The sequence below is a fragment of the Lissotriton helveticus genome, chromosome 6 (genome assembly GCF_964261635.1).
Source record: "Lissotriton helveticus chromosome 6, aLisHel1.1, whole genome shotgun sequence".
Taxonomy (NCBI): Eukaryota; Metazoa; Chordata; class Amphibia; order Caudata; family Salamandridae; genus Lissotriton; species Lissotriton helveticus.
In genome coordinates, this window is record NC_136067.1 from 1917485702 (window position 1) to 1917507101 (window position 21400).

Genomic DNA, 21400 nt, shown 5'->3' on the forward strand with positions numbered 1-21400 from the left:
ATGGGCGAACCTTTTGGTCGAATAAAAGCATTATGTGCATAGGGAGGCTTGTTGAAATGGTTAGCTGTGGTCCTATACAGGAAAATCCAATTTTGTGGTATGAAAAAAAATCTTCTCTTATTTAGATCCTGTGGCAAGAAAAATAAGGCCAGAGGAACTAAGCAACCCACGGTTAGTTTGGGTATGGTAACAAAATTAAATTAGGACATAAATGCCCTAGTAAGGGAACAATTTAAGCAATCATCTCTGATTAGGCAAAGGGAAATTAGTAAACTAAAGCAGATAATAAAGAGAACCAAGGCGTCAGAACGAAGAAAGGTGGAGGATTTCAACTGGATCAAACTAAGAGAGGTCGCTCGGTTTGGTGATTTTTGCAAATACTGGGCCCAGATAGCCAAATATTGTGGCAATAGAGTTAAGGCAAAAACATTTTAATATCTGATACAGAATGGACCCAATACATCTCACAGATATATGCTCCGAATACAATTGCCAGGTCCAAGTATGAGGCATCTAAGGAGATTCATGTGGGGAATGACTACGGTTCCCCTTCTTGTAAAGAAATGGAGAGCTTTATTAAAGGGGCAAGGTACTCGGGTGCGATGGGCCCTGATCCTTTTCCAATAGCTGTAATTAAACAAGATATCTCTGCATGGGCTCAATTCCTTTGCCCAATATTTTCATATTGCTACACATGTGGGATTATTCTGTATTCTTGGACACGAAGTATTGTGGTTCCAATATATAAAAAGGGCCCTAGAACGTCTCCTGCCAGCTTTAGGTAAATCGCACTGTTAGATGCAAACGGAAAATTGTTAGCTAAAAGTATCCTTCTCCACCTTCAAGAGTGAGCTTTCGGAAATAATCTTGTCCCGACAGAGCAGGCAGGGTTTCTTAAGCATAGCGGGACATTAGATAATATTATCGCCTTGCAAACCCTGATTGAAAAATATCCAATGGGGAAGGGAATGGACCTGCATTACTCCTTTATACATTTCTCTACGGCTTTTGACCGGGTAGACCGGGAGACGCAGTGGAGTAAATTGGATGCAATGGGGATCCCAATGAATTTGCTGAGACTTATTATAGCATTGCACTCCTCAATTTGGACCCAGGTTTTGATGGGGGTAATCAGGGCCTGTCAAATAAAGTAGAGACACTAATGGGCTGAAGCAAGGGTGCCTGTTAGCCCCTCTCCTTTTCTCTCTTTATATCAATGACTTGCTGAGTAGGGTGGGGCTGTGTAAAGAGGACTTCACAAAATTAGGTACAATGAAATTGAGTTGTCTACTTTACGCGGATGACGCCGTCCGGATGGATCTAACCCCGATAGGATTTCAAAGGCGCCCTAATGAGCTGGTACGCTATGCTGGTGATCATGTTTTGAAAATAAACATAGCAAAAAGTAAGATTGATTTTCACACATCGGGGGTGTAGAGTCAGGAAAAAAATGCATTGGTTCCTTGGTGAAGGCAAAATTGATTTTTTGAAATTGTACACGTATCTGGGAATTATTTTTACAAGTAGATGTTTGAGTAATGACCATATTGACCACTGTTGAAGTAAGGCAATATCTCAGGCATGGGCTATTGGTAGAATCTACAAATGTTCCGAACAAAGACACTTTGCACATGTTTTATCGGTTTATAAAGTTAAAATCTCACCAGCACTGAGTTACGCTTGTGAGCTAGTGGATGAAAAGCAGTGGGTTTATTTTGTAAAAGGTTGAGGGACTTATTTTGTGCAAGATCTGTAATTTGAATAGAGCAGCCCCCATAGTGGCGATCAGGCTTGAATTTATTTGACTCCTCTTGACCTATGTGTTCGCAATGGCTGCATGTTTGAGATGGGGTAATGCCTTAATGAATAGCGCTGAAAACCCTTTACGGGCAGCGCTAAGGCAGGGAATATTTATAAGCCTGAAGGGGAAAAGCATTGTTTTTAGGAATCATGTGAAAGCTTCACTTTTATTTGAAATTAGGCATAACAGCTTAGGCTCTTTACCAAAACAAGCTTTGAAATGCTAATTAAGAAGACCATTTATGAAGTCAGTCGTTAAAGAGATACTGCTCTATGTCTGGGTCATTCCAGTTATAATGTAATAGCTGGGAGTAGTATTTATAAACGACCTCAACCGTATGCTGTATGGACTCTCCTGCACGGAGTGCGCAGAACTAGCCTTTTGTTATGGATGACTCCGCTTCCCTTACGAATTATAACAGGAGGATGGGAGGGATTAGCCATGCAGGAAAGTCTTTGCCATCAATGCAGAAGTATTTAAATTGTGTTTTATTGGTTTGTCCCCTATTACAACAGTTACGACGTTGCTTACTGACGCCATAGTATTTAAAATATAACATCGCCCCAGCCGAGGAGGCCCGGAACTTTCTTTTGCCTGATACCCCCCCTCCCAGCCCCCCTGCCGAACAAGCGTGTTTTAAAATGTATATCTTTTTAAAACAATTTTAAAATATATTTTAGACAAGAACTAATGGGAAGACGTGGGCTTTGGTATGTTGAAGAGGGACCATGGTAGACCACATTTGCTACATATTATAAATAGAATTGCAGGGTCCTCATATTATACATTTGAAGATGTCCTGGTATAATCTGAATTATATTTTACCAGCTAGCTGGTTCTATAAACGATCAATGTATGAATGGAATTTGCACAGCACTTACGCTTTTGATATCATGTATGCTACTATGTAAACAGTATTGCTTAATGAATGCACTGTGCATCTTTTAGGCTACTGCTTGTATTTTTCCCGTGGGGTTCGTCGAAGCTCGATTTATTGTTACATTTAAAAGAAATTGTTGCAGGATGTCTTTGTGTTTGCACTTTAATTTATCTTCTTGTGCCCTTATGTATTTAGCATGTATAATGAAAAATGTTATGTTATGTCATGTCTCTGTATGCCTCGTATTGATATTATAAATAGAATGTTGTTGTTGTTGTAAAAACTTTATTTCGGCCTATGAGGCCATAAAAGTGCATAATTTAGCATTCCCATGTATACATACGCTATATACAATAATTACAAATTCATAATATATACATGGTTGAATAAAAAATACAACAGAAGACAAAAAATAACCAGTATAAACGTTAAAAATACACAGTGGCTATGGAGAATCAGGAGTCCTTATATAATCCTCCCTTATACAGATTTTGATAACAATCTTCTTCTAATTAGCCACATAGCATTTAAAAAACGAGATACCGCAAATACAGAATTTTAAGATGCTTACCAAGTTAGAGTTTTTCGTGTATTTAAGGATACAGTTTGACCGAAACTGATATATCTGTATTTGACCATAATGGTTAAATTGGTTTAACATTTGCATACTTGCACACTTAGTTGTAGCAGACTGCTAGTATCTCGTATTGCTAAAAAAAATTGACGTATTTATAGTTTTATAAGTGTTTTTATTTTTTTATTGTTATAGCTCTGGAGGATTTTATGTGTGTGATGTAACATACTCCGACACCCTGCCCTACATATTTGGGATGAGTAGTACTATAAAAGAAATTAAATACACATGAGAGAGGGTGGCTCACTGGTTAGAGGAGGCAGACCTGTAAGCAGAGGTCAGCCCAGGACCAGGGTTCAATTCCCGGCTCGGCAGGGTCTTGAGTCCTAAAAAAATGTCCATGGACTCGACAATTCTCGCTCCGGCGCCTACTCGATTCATGGGTTCACACTCTGCAACTCTGGGCAATAGCTTGCTTAATCTCCACAACGGCCCCTCGCGGCGGGATGCCTGGCTTTCACCTTGCAGATACCCTGCCGGGGTTATCTCACAGGGGAATACCAGGACGGGTTCCCTAAGCAAGCGCTTAGAAACCGCTTGGTGATTTGCGCTATATAAATTCCTGTACATTTACATTTACATTTACATTTTGTGAAGATGAGGGGCATCATTGGAGGGTGGTAGCAAGGCTGGACTGGCAGGACCGGACATCAGGTGTTTTCCTGGGAGGCTGGAAAGGTGGGGTTCACCAGTGTCCGGTGACTAATGTACCTGCTGGAGTGACATGGGAGTTTTGAATCATTAAAGGTAGCACAGAGGGTTGATATGCCAGCTGCAAAGAATGTGTACTATGCATATCGAAGAATAATATTTTATGTGTAGATCTCAGTGGGTTACTACTTTTGTCACTGAGATTCTTTTGTTACTGTGCAGTTCATAATTTACATAGGTATTCTAGCACAGTGAGCTATGAACTGCCATCAGAGAGCTGCATGCAAGCTGCATGGTACAGATTATAAAGTTATGTTTTCTTCCCACTCTTTCATTATCCCGATGTTGCTAAATAAAGGTTTGTTTGGGTAGGAATCAATTCTTATCATTAAAGTTAACCATAACCACGGTGCTATGGTCAGAATCCTGAGTTTGTTCTTCTTCAGACCAAGCACTCTTACAAAATGCCTACCAGTATAGGTGAGCTGTGCATCCTACACCTTGTAGTGCTCTTTGCCTAATGTAACATGTGCTATACAAAGATTTACGCACGTATGATTCATTGTCTCTGTGTGTGTGTGTGATGTAAAGTGTTCCAGCATCTTACACTGGTACGAAAAGGGCTGTAAAACAAATGAAATACACGTGAGAGAGGGGCTGTGGAGAAATTAGAGGCATTGTTTGTGATAGTGAGGGAATCATTGAAGAGCCCTATCAATCAAATATTGTTGTATCCTGATGCACAGTAAAGGCTTTAGTTACTATTCTTTAGTAACTAATAAAATTGATATACAATGACAGATGTGTTGTAGTATGCACCATATTTTCCCCATTTTTCTTGGGGGTTCGAAAATAAAGGCTATAAGCTGTTAATTTGTTTGGAACACACAACAACTTTTAAATATCTGTAAAGAAAATGTGCAAATGTTTCAGTACATATCAGCAGTTAGGAAACCACAAATGGACCACTTTGTAATTCAGAAGATTGCTGGAAACAGAGTTTTAGTAGGATCAAAACAATCAAGACACTTGACTTGATGATGTTCAAATGATACATATTTCGTGAAACTACATTTCCACACATTAGCATTTTGCGCTATATAGATTTATCAGTAAAACTGCTTAATGGCATTTTGCTTCCATTTTAATAGAAAATGGTCTGTATGTAATAGTGCCTCCTTCTGCCCTACATTAATGCCACAATAGCGTATACAGTTTGTAGTCTATAGCGCACCTCTGTGCATCAATGAGAATATGCATTTTAAAGCTCACAGAAATGAAACGGCCCAATTAGTTTAGTATTTCCAATATACAGCTAAAATAAGGAGAGGATATATGGCTAGCTAGGGCATGATCTAGTAATGTCAACTCCTATCTAACCGCTCTGACCCACAATAATACCATAACCCTCAGCAGTGTGCTGCCAATTATAGCTTATGCAGTCTGATTAATAACTCCCTATTCCTGCTTAATGCTCTTGCCCTCATACAAGACCTCTCCGCTGTAGGTCTTATCCATCAGTCAGTACTGTACTAGCGCCTATACCAGTCATCACCATCTGAACAGAAATGGAATGTTTGAAGCAATCTGACACATAAAGCTGGCCACTCGGAGGACTGCACTCTAAGCCTGGGCGTAGTGTGCGGAGTGGGGCTCCGCGGAGCTACGCGAAGTGGGCGAGAAGCTACGCCCACTCCCGCACTCCGCGTAGCCCCACTACGCACCTCCCTCCCGCTCTCCCCTAGATACATTATTTAAGCAACTACCCTGAAAAATACAATTATAAAGCACTTACCTTGTCCGGGGCTCGTCCGGGGCTCCCTCTTTGAATAGCGTCCTTTCCTGGATACCAATGCGCCTGCGCGGGCGGCCGCGCATGCGCATTTGTTTTGCGAAGCATGAACATCTCTCCATACTCACCTTTCCAAATACTCCCAACATCAAATGAGTCCCCAGTGGCTTAGTAACCTCCATGTGTGGGAGTTTCTGGATCTTCAGCTCCTTACTCTCCTTCCTTCCTGTCTTCCTCTTATCCCCTTGCCTGTCCTCCTCCTCTACACCTGTAGACATGTCCTTATCCTTCACCACACTAGCGGGCAACTTTTTATTCTTCTGTCCCCTTTCCTTATCAGCACCCACCTGCCTTGGAGTCTCAGCTGCTTCTCCCCTCGTGTCCTCCATACCTACCCAAGTGTTCCTGACCTATCTACCCTTCTGCAGTCTTGCTTCTTTCCAGACTCCGCATCTATCCTCGTTGACACCATGACAGGATCTAACACCTTGGTTACATTTGTCATCATACCTTGCCGTAAGGTCGGCTCCCGCTCCAAAGCCTGCCACCTTGCCAGTGTGCGTTGCTTCCATGCCCCCTGCGCAGTGGTTGTCCATCCTTGCTCCCGGATCGGGACCTGAAAAACAGCACTATATGCAGGATTAGAGGTCCCCCTCTGCCATTCTGGTGGCACAGAGAGTTCCTGCACCTATGTGTCCATAATCTCTCCTTCCTCGAGACTGACGTCCATAATCCAACACCTTGTCATACCACGTGAGCCCTTCAGGGACTCTCCCACCACACTGTTTGGCTGCTGCTGCCCCCTCCTCGGGCTCCTCGGGCTCCCATGTACCATCTCCTGAGGGGCCGTCCCATTTCCTCTCAGGCGTTCTGCTGATGTGGACCGTTTGGACCCGTGCTGATCTCGAGCGCTAGATGCTCCGGTCTTCTCTAATGATTGCCAGGGCAAGGCCTCCCAAGAACTTCTTGCACCACCTAGGGCAGAGTCCCACAACGCTGTTGGGCTGACCTTTCTGGGCCTTTTCTTACCCCTGGGGCAGATGAGCCTTACTGTGCTCTCCCAGGTCTTCTACCAGCTGCAATTTGGACTCCTGTAACGAAGATGATAGGCCCAATGTACAGCGTCCTGAAAAAAGCACCTGTTGCTCCAATTCCCTGCCCTCCTCAAACGCTGTACAGGCCTAGCGCCCTTCTGCTCCTGCTAACCCCCCTTACTCTGCCTAGCATACACCCTATGGGTTTTTCTCAAAGCTTGCCCCAGCCCTATGTCTGCCTCCTCATCATCACTCCACTCCAGCATTGCTGCGACCAATCCTGATGCCCTACCACGAAGCTCCGCCTGCATGGCGGCCACCCACAGCTAGTAAACCTAATGATCCCTCTTGCCTGCCTGTCCAAACATCTTCCTTGGCTCCCTCACCTAAAGGCTGCCTGCTCACCGGCCCTGCTCCTTTGGCCTGTGCTTCCCACCCCCGTCCCTTATCTGTGTGCCCCCCTTTTCAACTTCTTCACCATCTCCATCCCAAAATAAAACATGGGCACTGCCACTCCCTTCCTGAACATGCTGCGGGGTGCCCATAAATCCTTCTTCTCCATCATCAGACTGAGGATGCCCACAGTAAAAGAGCTCCTCGACTACTTCCCCTTCCAACCTCATACACCCTGCCTGGCTTGTCTCGCCCCCATCCCGGAACGTGCCTGCTACTTCCTGCGTGCTTCCTAATATGAACTACTCTGCCTCCCCTCCCAACTGCACAACCTTATCCTGCTTCTAGCCCTGACCCTGTGAGGACTTGACCTCGCTTTTCTCTGGGCCTACAGTGCCACCTCCCCCGTTCGGTAAACACTTCTGGATTGCCGCTTATGGCCCGCAGCCCCTCCCTCACCTGTGCCGATGCAGGTCCCCTAGGTGGGGAGCATGCCAGAACTGTGGCCGCCAACCCACTGGAGGCATCCCTCACCGGCCACGCCAACTGCGTGGCCGGGCTTGTCACTGCCAGCAAATTCAAGCTCCCGGGCTCCACAAGCGGCCAGAGCGCTTCCTGTACATGACACTCATCATGCTGGAAGCCAATTACGCAGAGGTACTGACTAAAGTGCTCCTCCCCAACACCAACCTATACTCCCGATTAAAAATCGTCTTAACTGCTAAGGCTGCTATTGTGTCCACCTACCAACAAAATGGTGGGTGGCAGCTATATTCTTTACCGGATGTAGCCCAAACAAACCCAATCATCTGGACAGTAGCTGATTCCCCCAATATCCCCGGGGGACAGCCCTCCCGTCGGTCGGCTGTCCCCCGAAGCCCTATTGTTAGTTGTGCTGATAAAGTTACCCTTTTGTCTCTTTTAACCACGTTATCAATATCCTTCCACTTACTCCTTTGCTGCCTGCCGCCACCATCCACATCTTTGCCATAAGCGAGCAACAGTGGAAAATATGCCAAACTTATGGATTTTCAATGGTAGCAAGTGTCATTTATGCTTCACATCTTGATTCTTTTAATAAAACCTGTGCTCAGAGTTACCGTGCATCTAAGTGAAACTCCGGTGTACCAAATAATTTGTAAATTGGACCGTAACCAGATAACATTTCAGAAGAGCGTAGTAAAATGATTTTCTGTTAGTCCATTTCATTTACTACTTTTCCTCATGGACATTTCGAGAAATACGTTGATTTTTTCTGATGATTGGTAAGTCACATTCTGGGAACTTGGAGAGAAAATAACCTCATAATTATCTGGTTTGAGAAAAGATTTTTTCAGACAAAGACGTCGATTTTTTCTGATGATTGATAAGTCACATTCTAGGAACTTGGAGAGAAAATAACCTCATAATCATCTGGTTTGAGAAGATTTTTTTCTCAAACATTAATTGAAAAGCAGAGCACGATGACTGTATTAGTACAGCACGCAGACGGTTGGTTAATAACTTCTCATTATAGATAACTGCTAATGAGCGAGAGAGAAAATTATGGTGCTAATTCTAAAAAGAGGCAGGATTAATTAGTTACTTCCTTTAGCATTTATTCTAAAATGTTTCATTTTTTAATTAAATCAATTTCTTCTCATCTTTCTGAGAATGTTTTCATTTTCTGATGGCGAGAATTGGAAATCACAGAACCTAAATGTCAATTCCTAGAGATCATAAATGTTTTGTCAATTCTATTTTTAATTTTTCGTCTCTTACTCAGTGAGTATTTTATTTACTTATCATTTGATCCTCATTTTCCTCTCCATGTCGTAACCTCTCTCCCACGTTTCACCTGTTTGTGCTTTGTGTTCATAATGCTGTCCTTGTGCAAGTGTGCTTTGTTCTGCTTGCACTTCAGTCAGAGGGTGGGCTGTGCATGACCCTTTCTTTAGACATTTATCCAGTGTAGCTCATCAGGAATATGGTAGTATCTGGTAGCCAATCTTATCCACTCTGCGAGTCCAATTTGCCAAGCTTACAGGGATTTGGTGGAACTAGGTCCCAGCTCTATGGCACCCAGGTATTTGTCCAGTTCATGGGTGATCATCATCAATCCACTATCTGTAATGGGAAAGGGCCAGTCTGTTAACCCCTTGCATGCTGCACACATTTTCGCGCTGTGCGGGCGATTTAAATAGTGGGTGCGATTCGGACGCCCCCCGGCCGTCCGACGCACAGGCCCACCGTGACGTCGGACGGCCAAAGCATGCAAGGGGTTAATGTGATGTCTTTACGTTACTGTCATCAGAGCTTGAAGCACGAAAATCATACTGGGGCCAATGCAGGGATTACATTGCTCCAGCCACCTATTCTTTGGGGAAGAACCATCTGTTGATCAATAATATCAATATTTTGTGTGTAACTCAAGTATTCAGTTTAGAGATGTAAAAAGAAAACAATTCTAAGTATTAATATATTCTACACTTGACATTGGTATGTCGTAATAGTAATTTATGTTGCTTTTGCTGGATGGCGGTAACCAAGAATATATTACTGAAATACTGAATCCAGGTTCTACATGTCTCTGTAGATAATCTGTCAGGACTGGAAGGAATTGAGAAGGTAGATCCATTAATGTGTCTCTGAAGCTGTTTATAGAACAACCATTGACTGGTTTGATAATGAATGGTGTTGCTGAGATTGAGAAATGTATATTTAGTAGGGTCGCTAGCTGTCTAGGTCATGGTGTGTGCAGCAAAGCAGTATTGTGGGTAAATGATGCTTAGTGCACAGAAAACCTCTTAGTTAACTGTATATTATTTGAGCTGGTACATTGCAAAACTTTGCCCTGAAACCCAACTAGGTGGTGTGTGTTCTCTGCTTGATTCCTGTAAAACCACTGCGAACCTCAGTTGACAAATGTTGAACATACCCACATAACACTCTTTTTCTTTCTCCCACTTCTTCCTGCAGCAACTTTAAAGTTTACTTTTACTTCATCTTTAGTTTTCTCCCATCTGTCTTGTTTATTTTATTTTGTTTACTTTTTTTTCTTCATCTGTTCTATGTTTTAATTTTCTCCTTTTTCTGTTTACTTTTTCTTTTCGGTTTACTTTTTTCCTTTACATTACCTAGATTGTTTTCTTTTACCTTTTTAAAATCTGTAATCTTGTTTCACTCCTCTTCCTTCTCCCTCATAGAAGGAAGATGCACACAAGGTTCTGCACTAAATGTATAATGAACGTTTATTGGGTGTTAGAGGTTTTTAGTACATATGTAGTGATGTTGCTGAGCAATACTATTTTGTATGTAGGCAAAGAGGTTTTGTGCACATGTATGAGTAAAGCAAAAGAGAAATGTACTCTGCAGGAGCTAGCATAGCGAATACTCACTCATGGCTTAACTGCTCTTAAATTTGTAGGCAGCGACTGGAGACTATCTTTAAGGACAGTTCAGTAGATCTGACTGCTTGAACTTTCACCTCTCAATTTGAATCTTCGTTCTAAAGAAGGTTTGCATATGGGGAACTATTCTAAAAATAGCTTTCTATCCTTAGTGAGTGTACATCAGTTTAAACATATACTCCCCGGTGTGTGTGGGGAACTGGGCAGTTTTCCAGTGTATGAGTATACACAGAACATACTCATACAATGGAAAACTGCCCAGGTCCCCACACACACCGGGTGGTATCAACGTCTCTGGCACGTGTTGGGCATGGAACAGATCTCCCTCGCCTTGGCCGGCAAGGGCTCTTCCTTTGGCGAGCTTTGGCAACCATTTTTAGCTCTTTTAGCCCCAGAATTTAGGGAACTGTATCCCCCAAAATATCTACGCTTGTTGCACCTCACTACTCCAGACCCCCATGCACGACTCACTTTAGCGCTACCTAGAACACACTGGCCCACATTGCGCTGTGTAGAAATAGAGAACTCCGAGAGGGTGAAGAGTGGTTTCCCTCGCCTGTTCTGTTTCTTCATTATTTCCCCTTTTTCTGTTCATTTGGGTGGGTGGGGGCATAGTGTTTTTTCTACATTGGAAATCACATGTCTTTTCGCATTTAAATTTGAACCTGTCAAGCCCTGTGTGGCTCGTTTATTTTTTTTTTTTTTTTTTTAAAACCTTTATTGTACAGAAAGCGCTCACAGATACGGGCCTACAACCCATCGGGCCGGCCACCACAATGAAAGAAGCATATCAGGCAGTACAGAAGCACCAAGAGGATATCACAGCAATCCATACAAAAAGCAAAGGCAAAAAGCCACTGAGCAAAAATCACGAACAGGATGAGAGAAGGTTGATTTTATAATAGAAGAAAGGGTGTCGCAGAATAATGGTAATCCGTAAAGTCCAGAGGGCCGTGGTGGGCCGCGAGCAAGCAGAAGTAGCAAACACAGGAAAATTCAAAAAGAACAGTTACATTTTGGTAAAGGCAGAACGTGAGTCCCACAATAATAAGCAATTGCAACCGCTGCCCAGCGCCCTCCCACCACTACGAAAACACACAAAACTAAAATTAGACTTGCAAAAACAAAGAGCCCTCTCTTACAATAACCCGGGAAAGGAAAGAAAAAAGGGGGAGGGGAGAAAAAAGGGGGGGGAAAAGACATAGGAAAAAAAGGGGGAGAGAAGTAAGGACGCAGCATCACCGTACGCGCCCCACGGCTAACAAAGCACTCGAGAATAGACCGGTACATGGAACTAATGGTAACAGGAGGAATGAATGCGCAGTAAACAGTGACGGCAGGAATACCAGAAGGCCCATGTTAGCAAACCAGGGGGCCACACGCCAACACCGCGTCTCGAAAAAAGGGGAGATACATAAGAGCCATAGAACCAAAAGGAATGAGGGGAAAAACACAACACAACAGACCCCCCCCCCCGCACATCCCACCCTGCACCCCTGCAGAAGGCTATGGCCTACCCCCCGGCAGCGTGCCTGTCGCCCTAATCAGAACCCGAAATATAGAAGAGATAAGTAAGAAAGAACCACAAAGACAAAAAGAAGAAGGGAAAACAGGGAAGGAACAACGGGAGAGGAGCCATATTATCAAAACCCCATCAGCTCCCTCCCCCCCGTCCGAAAATACTCAGAGCCCACGGGAAGATAGTAAGCACAAGGAGAAACTCCAGGAACATGAAGGAGAATCGAACATAGTCATACAATCACAAACGGATCATCCAACCATACCGCAAGATAATAGTCCACCGAGGCAAGTTCATCTCATCCCTGTCCTTGTTTATCACAAGCTGTAGTCGTCCAATACACAAGGAACCAAATCATGCGAAACAGGAGGTGAATAACAGGGAGTCCGATCGGCAAGCCACACAAGCCATATCGAGTGCGACCCGGATGAACAGGAAGGGACGGCAACCACATCAGGCAAAGCAGGCACAGTTCCGGCGACAATATGAGGAAAGCCGATCCGGCGGAGCAATCACAGGATCTTCGTTCGGCCATTCGAGGCAAAAAAGGAAAGGGAGATCCAACGAGGACGGTCCGGACGGGACCCGGCCGGCGGACCCCCGGCACAGGGGGGAGCTCAGGATGAAGGCGGGCAGCAGAGATCCGTACACCCACTCCGACAGCGGCCGCCGGGCCCACGACCTCCAGGAAAGTTCCAGCAGCACACAACAGAGATGAAGCCGCACCAACCAAGGGGGGCCCAGCAGGCCCGGCAAAATGATCCTCCTCCAGGTCAATGATAGGTGCGGCCATGGGAGCGCCCCAGGAGCGCAAGGCGGCGAGGATGTCGCCAAGCGTAGGATCACCTTTACGGTATTCAGCAAACGTGCCATGCGGCGGACCAGCATCGCCAGTCTCGGCCAGGCCGAGAGACATGGGGCCGGCCGCCATCTTAGAAGCCCGGCGGGGCCGCGGCAAACTCCGACCCCCGTCCGGGCACCAGCGGGGCAAACAGGATACAGCCGACCACCAGCAGAGGCACCACCAGAGCAGGAAGGGGGGCCACCAGAAGAAGGCGAGTCGCCGGCTCCCCACACACCACCGGCACCGTTCTCCGAGTCCGGGCGGAGGGACTCAAAATGGCCGGACCGGAGAACAAAGGGGAGACGAGCCACATATACGGTCAACCCCGTCCATGGAAGGCAGCGCCCCAACACCAGGCCGCAGGACCGCCGGACCAGGCCCGGATAGCCGTCACCGGTCTAATTGCACATCGGCCTCTCCGACCGAGCCCACACCGCCACCAAGTGCCGGCCACAGCGCTCCGTCCCGCCCGGGCGCCGCCAAGGAATGTCAGGCCCGCTCACTCCGGAGGCCCCGAAGCAGACAAGGGCGCAGCTCAGGATCCGCGGCACCCAGGAACAAACGGAGCAAACGGTAAGTGCCTGTGAAATGTCGTAGTTCCATAGTCTATCAAAGAATACTTCCCGGGGCAGGATAAAACACAGGATAGACGTTCCAGACAGGAAAGCGAACGGAGCCGAGCTAAAACGCGGCCATCTCGGACGCGAGCTTGGCTCCTCCCCCTGTGGCTCGTTTATTATGCACCTTTCCTTTGTGTGGCTCCATATCAATAAAAAGATTTAAACCTAAACATATACTCCACCTCCAGGAAGGGAAGGAGGAAACATTGATCAACCTGTGCTGACACACTATGCTGTTTGTCTTCTTGACCTATTCAGTAATTTTTCAGGTTTTCAACTCTAGCGCTAATGTTTCTGGATATCATATGCATCTGTCCTTGAATCGCTAAACTGTTTAGAGCCCACAAGCTGGAGTTTTTCCCTGGGGCCAGGGTACAAGGATTTATGTTTCTTTAAAGGAATTGCATCTTTTATTAACCATCTGCTTAGGCTAACATATAGTAAAAATGCAGACCTAACTTCCAGTGAATTCTTAGTTTTTCTAAGCTAAATCGACTTTTGGCAACCAGTGAAGAAGACCTGTAAATAAAGAAATCTTCCAGACCACCATTCTATTTTAGAAGAAAGGGATTTCTAAACTGATACCCTAAATTGGAGTTGTGGTTCTGCTCCTCAGAGTAGATCTTTTTGTTGTTGTATTTTCCATTTAAAATAAGCTATCAACTCCAGTACCACTGAACTGCATTTGTTATTGACACTACATAAATAGCGATGTCCATCTGTCTTATTTTTATGGCATGATTGGTAATTTTTAGATGAAATAGGATGTCTTTATTTGCTAAGATTAGTGACGCATATGTTGAACTTCCACCTCTCAATTTGAATCTTTGTTCTAAAGAAGGTTTGCATATGAGGAACGATTCTAAAAATAGCTTGCTCTCCTTTGTGAGTGTAAATCAGTTTAAACATATGCTCCACCTCCACGAAGGGAAGGGGGGAAACGTCGTTCACCCTGTGCAGACAACCAATGCTGTTTGTCAGCTTGACATATTCAGTAATTTTTCAGGTTTTCAACTGTAGTCCCAATGTCTCTGGATTTCATGTGCATCTATTCTTGACTCACTAAACCATTTAGAGTCCACAAGCCGGAGTTTTTCCCTGAGTCCTGGTTACAAGGATTTATGTTTCTTTAAGGAATTGCATCATTTATTAACCATCTGCTTAGTCTAATATATAGTACAAATGCAGACCTCTTTGCAGTGAATTCTTAGTTTTTCTAAGCTAAAGCTGATTTTGGCAACCAGTGAAGAGATGCAAAGAAATAATTCTTCCAGACCACCATTCTATTTTACTAGAAGAAAGGGATTTCTAAACTGATACCCTAAATTAGAGTTGTGGTTTTCCTCCACGAAGTAGATCTTTTTTGTTGTTGCATTTTCCATCTTGCCATGCATTTAAAATAAGCTATCAACTTCAGTACCACTGAACTGCATTTGTTATGGACACTACATGAATAGTGATGTCCATCTGTCTTATTTTTATAGCATGATTGGTCACTTTTAGGTGAAGTAGGCTGTCTTCCTCTGCTAAGACTAGTGACGCACATGTTCAATTTTTTAGGTACTGGCCATAGATAGGAATATCCGACTAACTCTAAAGTCCAAAAATGTAATGCTTGGCAACAGGAAAAGTAGTTTGTTCTGTCTAGCCCTCACTGAGAGACCTCAGCTTGAACACCAGCTCCGATGAGTGTGAGAGGGTCGACCTAACAGTTGTGGGGTGCATGGCAGAATAGCAGGTAATTTAAGGGGCACATAGCTCCCACATAACTCCTCTACTCCTGTGCTGCTCATTCGAGTAGGGAAAGTGGATACAAAACATAAATTTGTTTGTGGGCAGGTGTCAATTTAGCAGAGTTTTCCACCAAAGAGTTTTTGGTGGCATCACGGACAACCCAAGCTTTGCTCTTATTGTCTGTTTGATGTCATTTGGAAACATTGCTTGTACAAAATATTTTCACTGAGAGCTGCCTTACTGCGATTTTATTTATTCTTTGTGAACATAACAATTGTCATATATACGTATGTGAGTGTGACAGGAGCAAGGCAGTCATGTTTTCTGCCCCCAGTCCTGAAGAATTCCAGTTAGACTTCTGAAAGCGGAAACCTGTTGACAGACAGCTTTTAGAGCGAAAAACAGTTCCACCCCAGCTTATCCTAGATTTGCTGCTTTTATGAACCCCACACATAAACTTTGAGAATTCTATTAGGCTTTCAACGTCTTGCCCCTTATTTAAAAAATATTATAGTGTGCCACTTGTAGTATGTCATTGCTCTGCATTGTGCTGCTTTGGCATTTCATCTTGAAAAAATACTTTTGGATTGTCTTAAGATACGTAAAACAAAGAAAAAAACAAATACACAAACCTAAAACACCTAAAGAGTGATATTTAAAGAGGACTGAAAGTGAATCTCTGAACTATATGAAACCAGTTAAAAGGTTCCTATCTCCCACTTCCGATAGGTGCTTGCTTTTAGAAAAAAGATTTTGTAAAACATGGTCAGGAGTCTCAAACACAAAACTAACGTTTTGTGAAACAGTTACAAGAACAGGCTACGGTGTATATGAGTCGTGTTGCTTAGTGTAAGTTAATTCATATAGATTTAAGCAGATTTTTTCAGAATTTTAACATTTGAGAGATCTAAGTGACGATTCTGAGCAAACCAAGATGCTGAGAAAATGATAGCAGAAGAGCATTTGTATTGGTCTGTTACAGGTGGAATACACCACTTACTCTACTGATATATTTATGGGTTTTCACACTTTTATAAACAAGCACACCTATTTCCGCTTAGTGCACAGGAGAAAACAAGTGTGCTTTTTTTCAGAAAATACACACTCTTCCTCCCTTTCTCTCCCTCCATTTCCGTTGTCTTTCTCTCTTTTCGTCCACCTCTTTCTCTTTTTCCTCTCCATCTCTGTCTTCCTCCATTTTGCGCTCTGTTCTTTCAGTGACATGAATAATTTTCTTTGGCATACATCACCACCATCCTGTTGAATTATTCTGTAGAACTTCAGTCAGAGACATGTTGTTTTCTTTATAATCACTATAAAACAAAGGACATGGCTATATCCAGAATTTAACAAGGTGTGCGAATTAGCCTACCTACGCATCTTTTCTGCTACAGTGCTGTAAATCATTTTTATATCAAGTGCATGCGGATGTGTATTGCTGCTTGAAAAGGTGCTACTATTTGTTTTTGTGGCACCCTATCAGTTAAACTAAAGCTACATAAACTAGCTGATCTATTACAGATGTTTTCAATTGTACAGCACTGCCGTACATATGTAGTCCTATTAGTTCATGAAATATCTGTCTGAAGAAGCATCAGTGTTTCTCATTTTCGAAACTTTAACTGTATGTTTATTTCATTTACAGGGACATCAAACCAGATAACATCTTGATGGACATGAATGGTCACATTCGATTAGCTGACTTTGGTTCCTGTCTAAAACTCATGGAAGATGGAACGGTAATTTACACACTTATACCTATTCAAAAGACTTATTTTTCTATGTCTTATTCTGATGTTTGAAATAGTTGTCTATGAAGCAACCTTAATATAAGTACGTAGGTAGTGTCATCTAAGAAATGGCCAATAAGAAAAGCGGCGGGCGAATTGTAAAGGCTTTGTCTCAGAATCGAAGGTCTGTTTTCCTACTTTTTAGAGGTTGGACTAGGCTAGTTGATTGAATATAATGGACTTGAGGCTGGTTTCAGCAGGTCTCGCCTCTTCCTTGGAGCAGTAAGCCTGGATTACGAATGTGATATAGGTGTGAACAGGGAAGAACAGAAAGGATAAGCTTGTAGAGATTCAGGGGAACCAAGAGTTACCCATTGTCTGTGCTATCATTTGCAGTGGGTAGCGAAACAGTATTTCAGCAACTTTCATATGTTTATAAGGTCATGCTAAGCCCTGATACACCAATTTAGAGTAAAATGCTTTCTGGGCTGTGCTTACGATGCGAAGAATGCCCCTTTTTCGGAGGTGTTCTACGGTGGAAGGTTTGCTCTTGACTGAGGAGGAGTTTGTGTGCACTGCATGTCCCCATATCTGCTCCTTCTCCTTGCACATTCGAGCCCTGACTGTCATCATTTCATGTCACCCGACCATTCCTATTTGATACTTTTGCGTCTATACCAAACCCTCCTAAGTTATGCTACATTACTAGGGAGACCTGGTCTAGGAAGTGTGGCACAAAAGAACTCCTTATTGTGTTTTTAATTAAATATTATATTGCCATTTTTAGCCATAAACAAACATTTAACGAAACAGACATCCCAGCCTATCTGTACAGCCTTTCCCACCATGCACATGAGATCGAGAATAATACATTGAACATCGCCGATCCTGATCACGTTACCTCTGCCATTTTTGTTAACTTAGCATTTAAGATATGGCAACCTCTTTTCTGATTTGTAGGGGTCATCCTTTAATCATCCTCCTCTCCCCATGCCTCCATCCATTCCCCTCTTATCTTTTCAATTGTTTTCGGGCTGTTTTGATAGCAATCTCCCTGGGGAATCTGAGTGCATCTGCCCACATTTCATTGTCAAGTTCCCCATCATCCTCTTCACATTGTTCCTTTAAACCCTGTGTGTCTTTCTGTGTGTTGAGCATTAGGGTGGTGTACGTGTGTGAGATTGCCCTTTCAGTCATCCTCCCATTTGAAAGCTGTCCTTCAAGGGGGGGTCTTCCATGGTAGTCTTGTCACTATTTATCTAGGACTGTAAAGCATGTTTAAGTTAGAGGTATTTAACATTTTTGTGATGGATCCATTGAATATTCTCTACTTGTCTCCAACAAGGATATTCCGACACACACCTTTGCTTCTGAACCTGGTTGGTAAAATCTGGAAAGAGGATTACACCAGAGGACTTATATGTTAGAGATGTATTTGTGCTGGCAATTCGAAATATGGTGTCTCTGTCTTTAACATTCAAAATCCTGGCTATAAAAGGCCTTTGGGGAGCCCCGGGGTGGATGTTGTGCTAGGGCTCTGTGGCCCTTTCTATTATGAAGCAGTTGGAGGACTCAGTTGCCGGTATTCAAAAAAAGAACCCTTCATGAGAAATTGTTCAGTTTTGGAGGATTCCATCCCCACCGGAACCCCCACAATCTGGACATTATTGTGGCAAGCCGCCCTTGGGCATCATCCACCCGCACAAGTAGTATATTGTTCATAGTAATCATTTTCCGGCAATGTGCATAATTTTCACAGTGTACTCTAATTCACGGACCTGGCCTTTCGCTTCCATAACTCTTGTCTCCACCGGTCTCCGGTCTTAATGAATCAGCATGACATCCAATCCCACCTCTCTGATCTTGGTCTCTAGAGCTTAATTTGTGCCTTCAATGGCTTGTATGATTACATTGGCGTCCGCAGTGCAGGGTTGTTCTGCCATCATTTACCCTGCCTGATGTGCCAGGTCCAACCAACCCAGGCAAGAGTCCAGGTGGAACTTCTCATTGTTTACAGTTGCCATGACCTGTAGTGTGTCAGCTCAGCGCTTGACCAGAGAAGGTGTATTGTATTGTAGCCCGTCTGAAATAAGGACTAAGATTTTCACTTCTGAGCCTGTGCTAATAATGTTGGGTCTTAACATAGCTGTATTTTAATTGAGACTCTCTAAGCCTTTTATCATCAAAAGTCAGGTGATCGGACAAGTCTTTGATGAATTGAATCAATAGTTTTTCATGCCATTGGAACCTAAGGCTATAGCAATCGAGGTTTACAAATTGGTGTAATTACTATATAAACCCGAACCAGCGCCTCTGAACTCACCCCACCCTATTTACCTAGAGGCAAATGAGAACTGGAGAAGATTACAAGGTGATCCTAATCTTGATATCATACACTGTGAGATATGGGTTTACTTATACCACTCTTGAGTGGTTCAAGCCATGTTAACGGGACACTTCTAGAAAGTTGCTCAGTTTGTCGCCCCCAAGAGTACCCCATTGTGACTGCCAACCTCACTAATTGATTGCCGTTTTTTAATACAATACTTGTTCTAACCTATGCAAATGACTGCATGTTTTATGGCGTTCATGTACCATAAGTGCTTAATAGAATGAATGATGGGGTTGTAGTTTTCCATATATCCTGCTCTTCTCCCATATAGTATATCCACGTTGTCATTCGTGGATGACAATTGGTTTTTGTGCCCAATCCTTTTAGTTTATGAACACAAGTTAGCAGTAGCCTCCAGAGCAATGCAGGGTGATGGAATAAGTAGTAAGACATATGTAGGGTTAGTAGAAAGACCCATGTAGGGCATCCCAAGAGCCCCCTCATAATGCTGCAACATGTAGCTTCCTAGGTTTAAACCTGCGTTTTCTTTGGGTCCCATATAAATGTTTTGATTATTGTTCAGTTTTCAGATAAGATGTATGAACCCATGGGGGAGCATGTCTAAAATATATTTAAATCTTAGTGCAAAAAAATGTCGATGCTGTATTCATTTTTGCTATTTATACTCTACCGCAGAGGAATAACTATAGGCAAGACCACTTGAATTTTTTTAGCAGACTTCATTTGCAGTGGGGTTGTAGGGTAGCTGATACTATGCACGACAGGCTCTGGTTGGAGCAAAATGCCTAGATATTTCATGTTTTTAGGAACGACCTTAAAGTAAAAGCTTAGCGAGGCCAAACTAGTAAATGTCATCCTGGGCACGGCTTCACATTTAGACCCAATAATTGGCCTGATTACGATGTCGGTCGGATGAGCGTCCGACCAACACTGTAGCTGGAATGGAACTGCCAGACTATTAGTTGGGGGTTCCACCTGCAGTATTAGGATGCGACCGCCGTATAGGTGGTCGGAAACATCAATTTTTCTATTGGAGATTGTGCAGCGGCCGGAAAAGGGGTGCAGCACAACCTGCAATAGAAAAAAGGATGCTTTCAAACATATCTGTACCATGTGGCAGCCAGGTGCCTGCCACACGGGGCAGGGATGTTTAGGGGGCCAGCATAGGTACCCCCTAGGACCTATAGTGGTGGGCCAGGAGGGAAGGGGGTCCTGCTAGGGGCTAGGCGCTGTGCTGTCATTTTTGGATTACAATTCCTCCCTCCACCCCAATGGGCTCTCAGAGCCCGTCAGAAGCAGAGTGTAATTCCCCCTCGGGTTTCCCTCCGACCGCCAGTTTCATAATACGGCTGTCGGACAGAAACCTATGAGGTCGTGCGGAAAGCCTCCGACGACCTGTCGGATGGCTTTCCGCCCGACATCATAATAAGGGCCATAGAATGGTGATAATTCAGATTTTAGAAGTAGAAAGTAGTCTTTAAAGTTTCCAGATGTGATAATGTTAAAAAGGATGTCATGAGCATATAAGAAGAATGTTTGTTGGCCATATGTGTGACATCTGTTGATTGGCAGATCTTAGTTGCCAGTGGTTCTAGAGCCAGGACAAATAATAACTGAGAGAGCGGGGAGCCCTATCTGTTTCCCCATTTCATCTGAACCACACCGGGAAGAATCTCCCGCAATTGTTCTGGGCATTGGTTCCGAATACAGCTGTTTAACTTTGCCTTTTCAAATCGGGTCCTAATCCTGCTTACCAGTATCCCCAACCAACACAAATAAAAAGCCTTTTGGGCATCAAAAGATAGGACAATTTTGTCATCCTAGTTATTTCTAACTTTCCACATTCGGTGCATTAATATTCCTCTTGTCGTTCACTGACGACAGTCTAGTGCCAAAACCCACCTGCTATTTATGTGTAAGGTAAGGAATTACTGTCTGTCGTGTTTTGCAAGTGTTTAAGCAAGGCCGTAAATGTTCTCGTTTAGTAATGATTTGACCTATAATTAGCATATTTAAGGGGATCTTC

The 21400-nt window shown here is 43.6% G+C and overlaps 1 protein-coding gene across 2 annotated transcripts in view; it reads left to right on the forward strand.

Moving 5' to 3' along the window:
• The window catches only part of CDC42BPA (CDC42 binding protein kinase alpha), a 1077984-nt gene that overhangs the window by 510300 nt on the left and 546284 nt on the right, over nucleotides 1–21400 (forward strand). For both annotated transcript variants that reach the window (XM_078649868.1, XM_078649869.1), the window contains exon 6: nucleotides 16937–17030. In XM_078649868.1, coding sequence (XP_078505994.1) covers nucleotides 16937–17030 — 94 coding nt within the window. The remainder of the gene's footprint in view (nucleotides 1–16936; nucleotides 17031–21400) is intronic.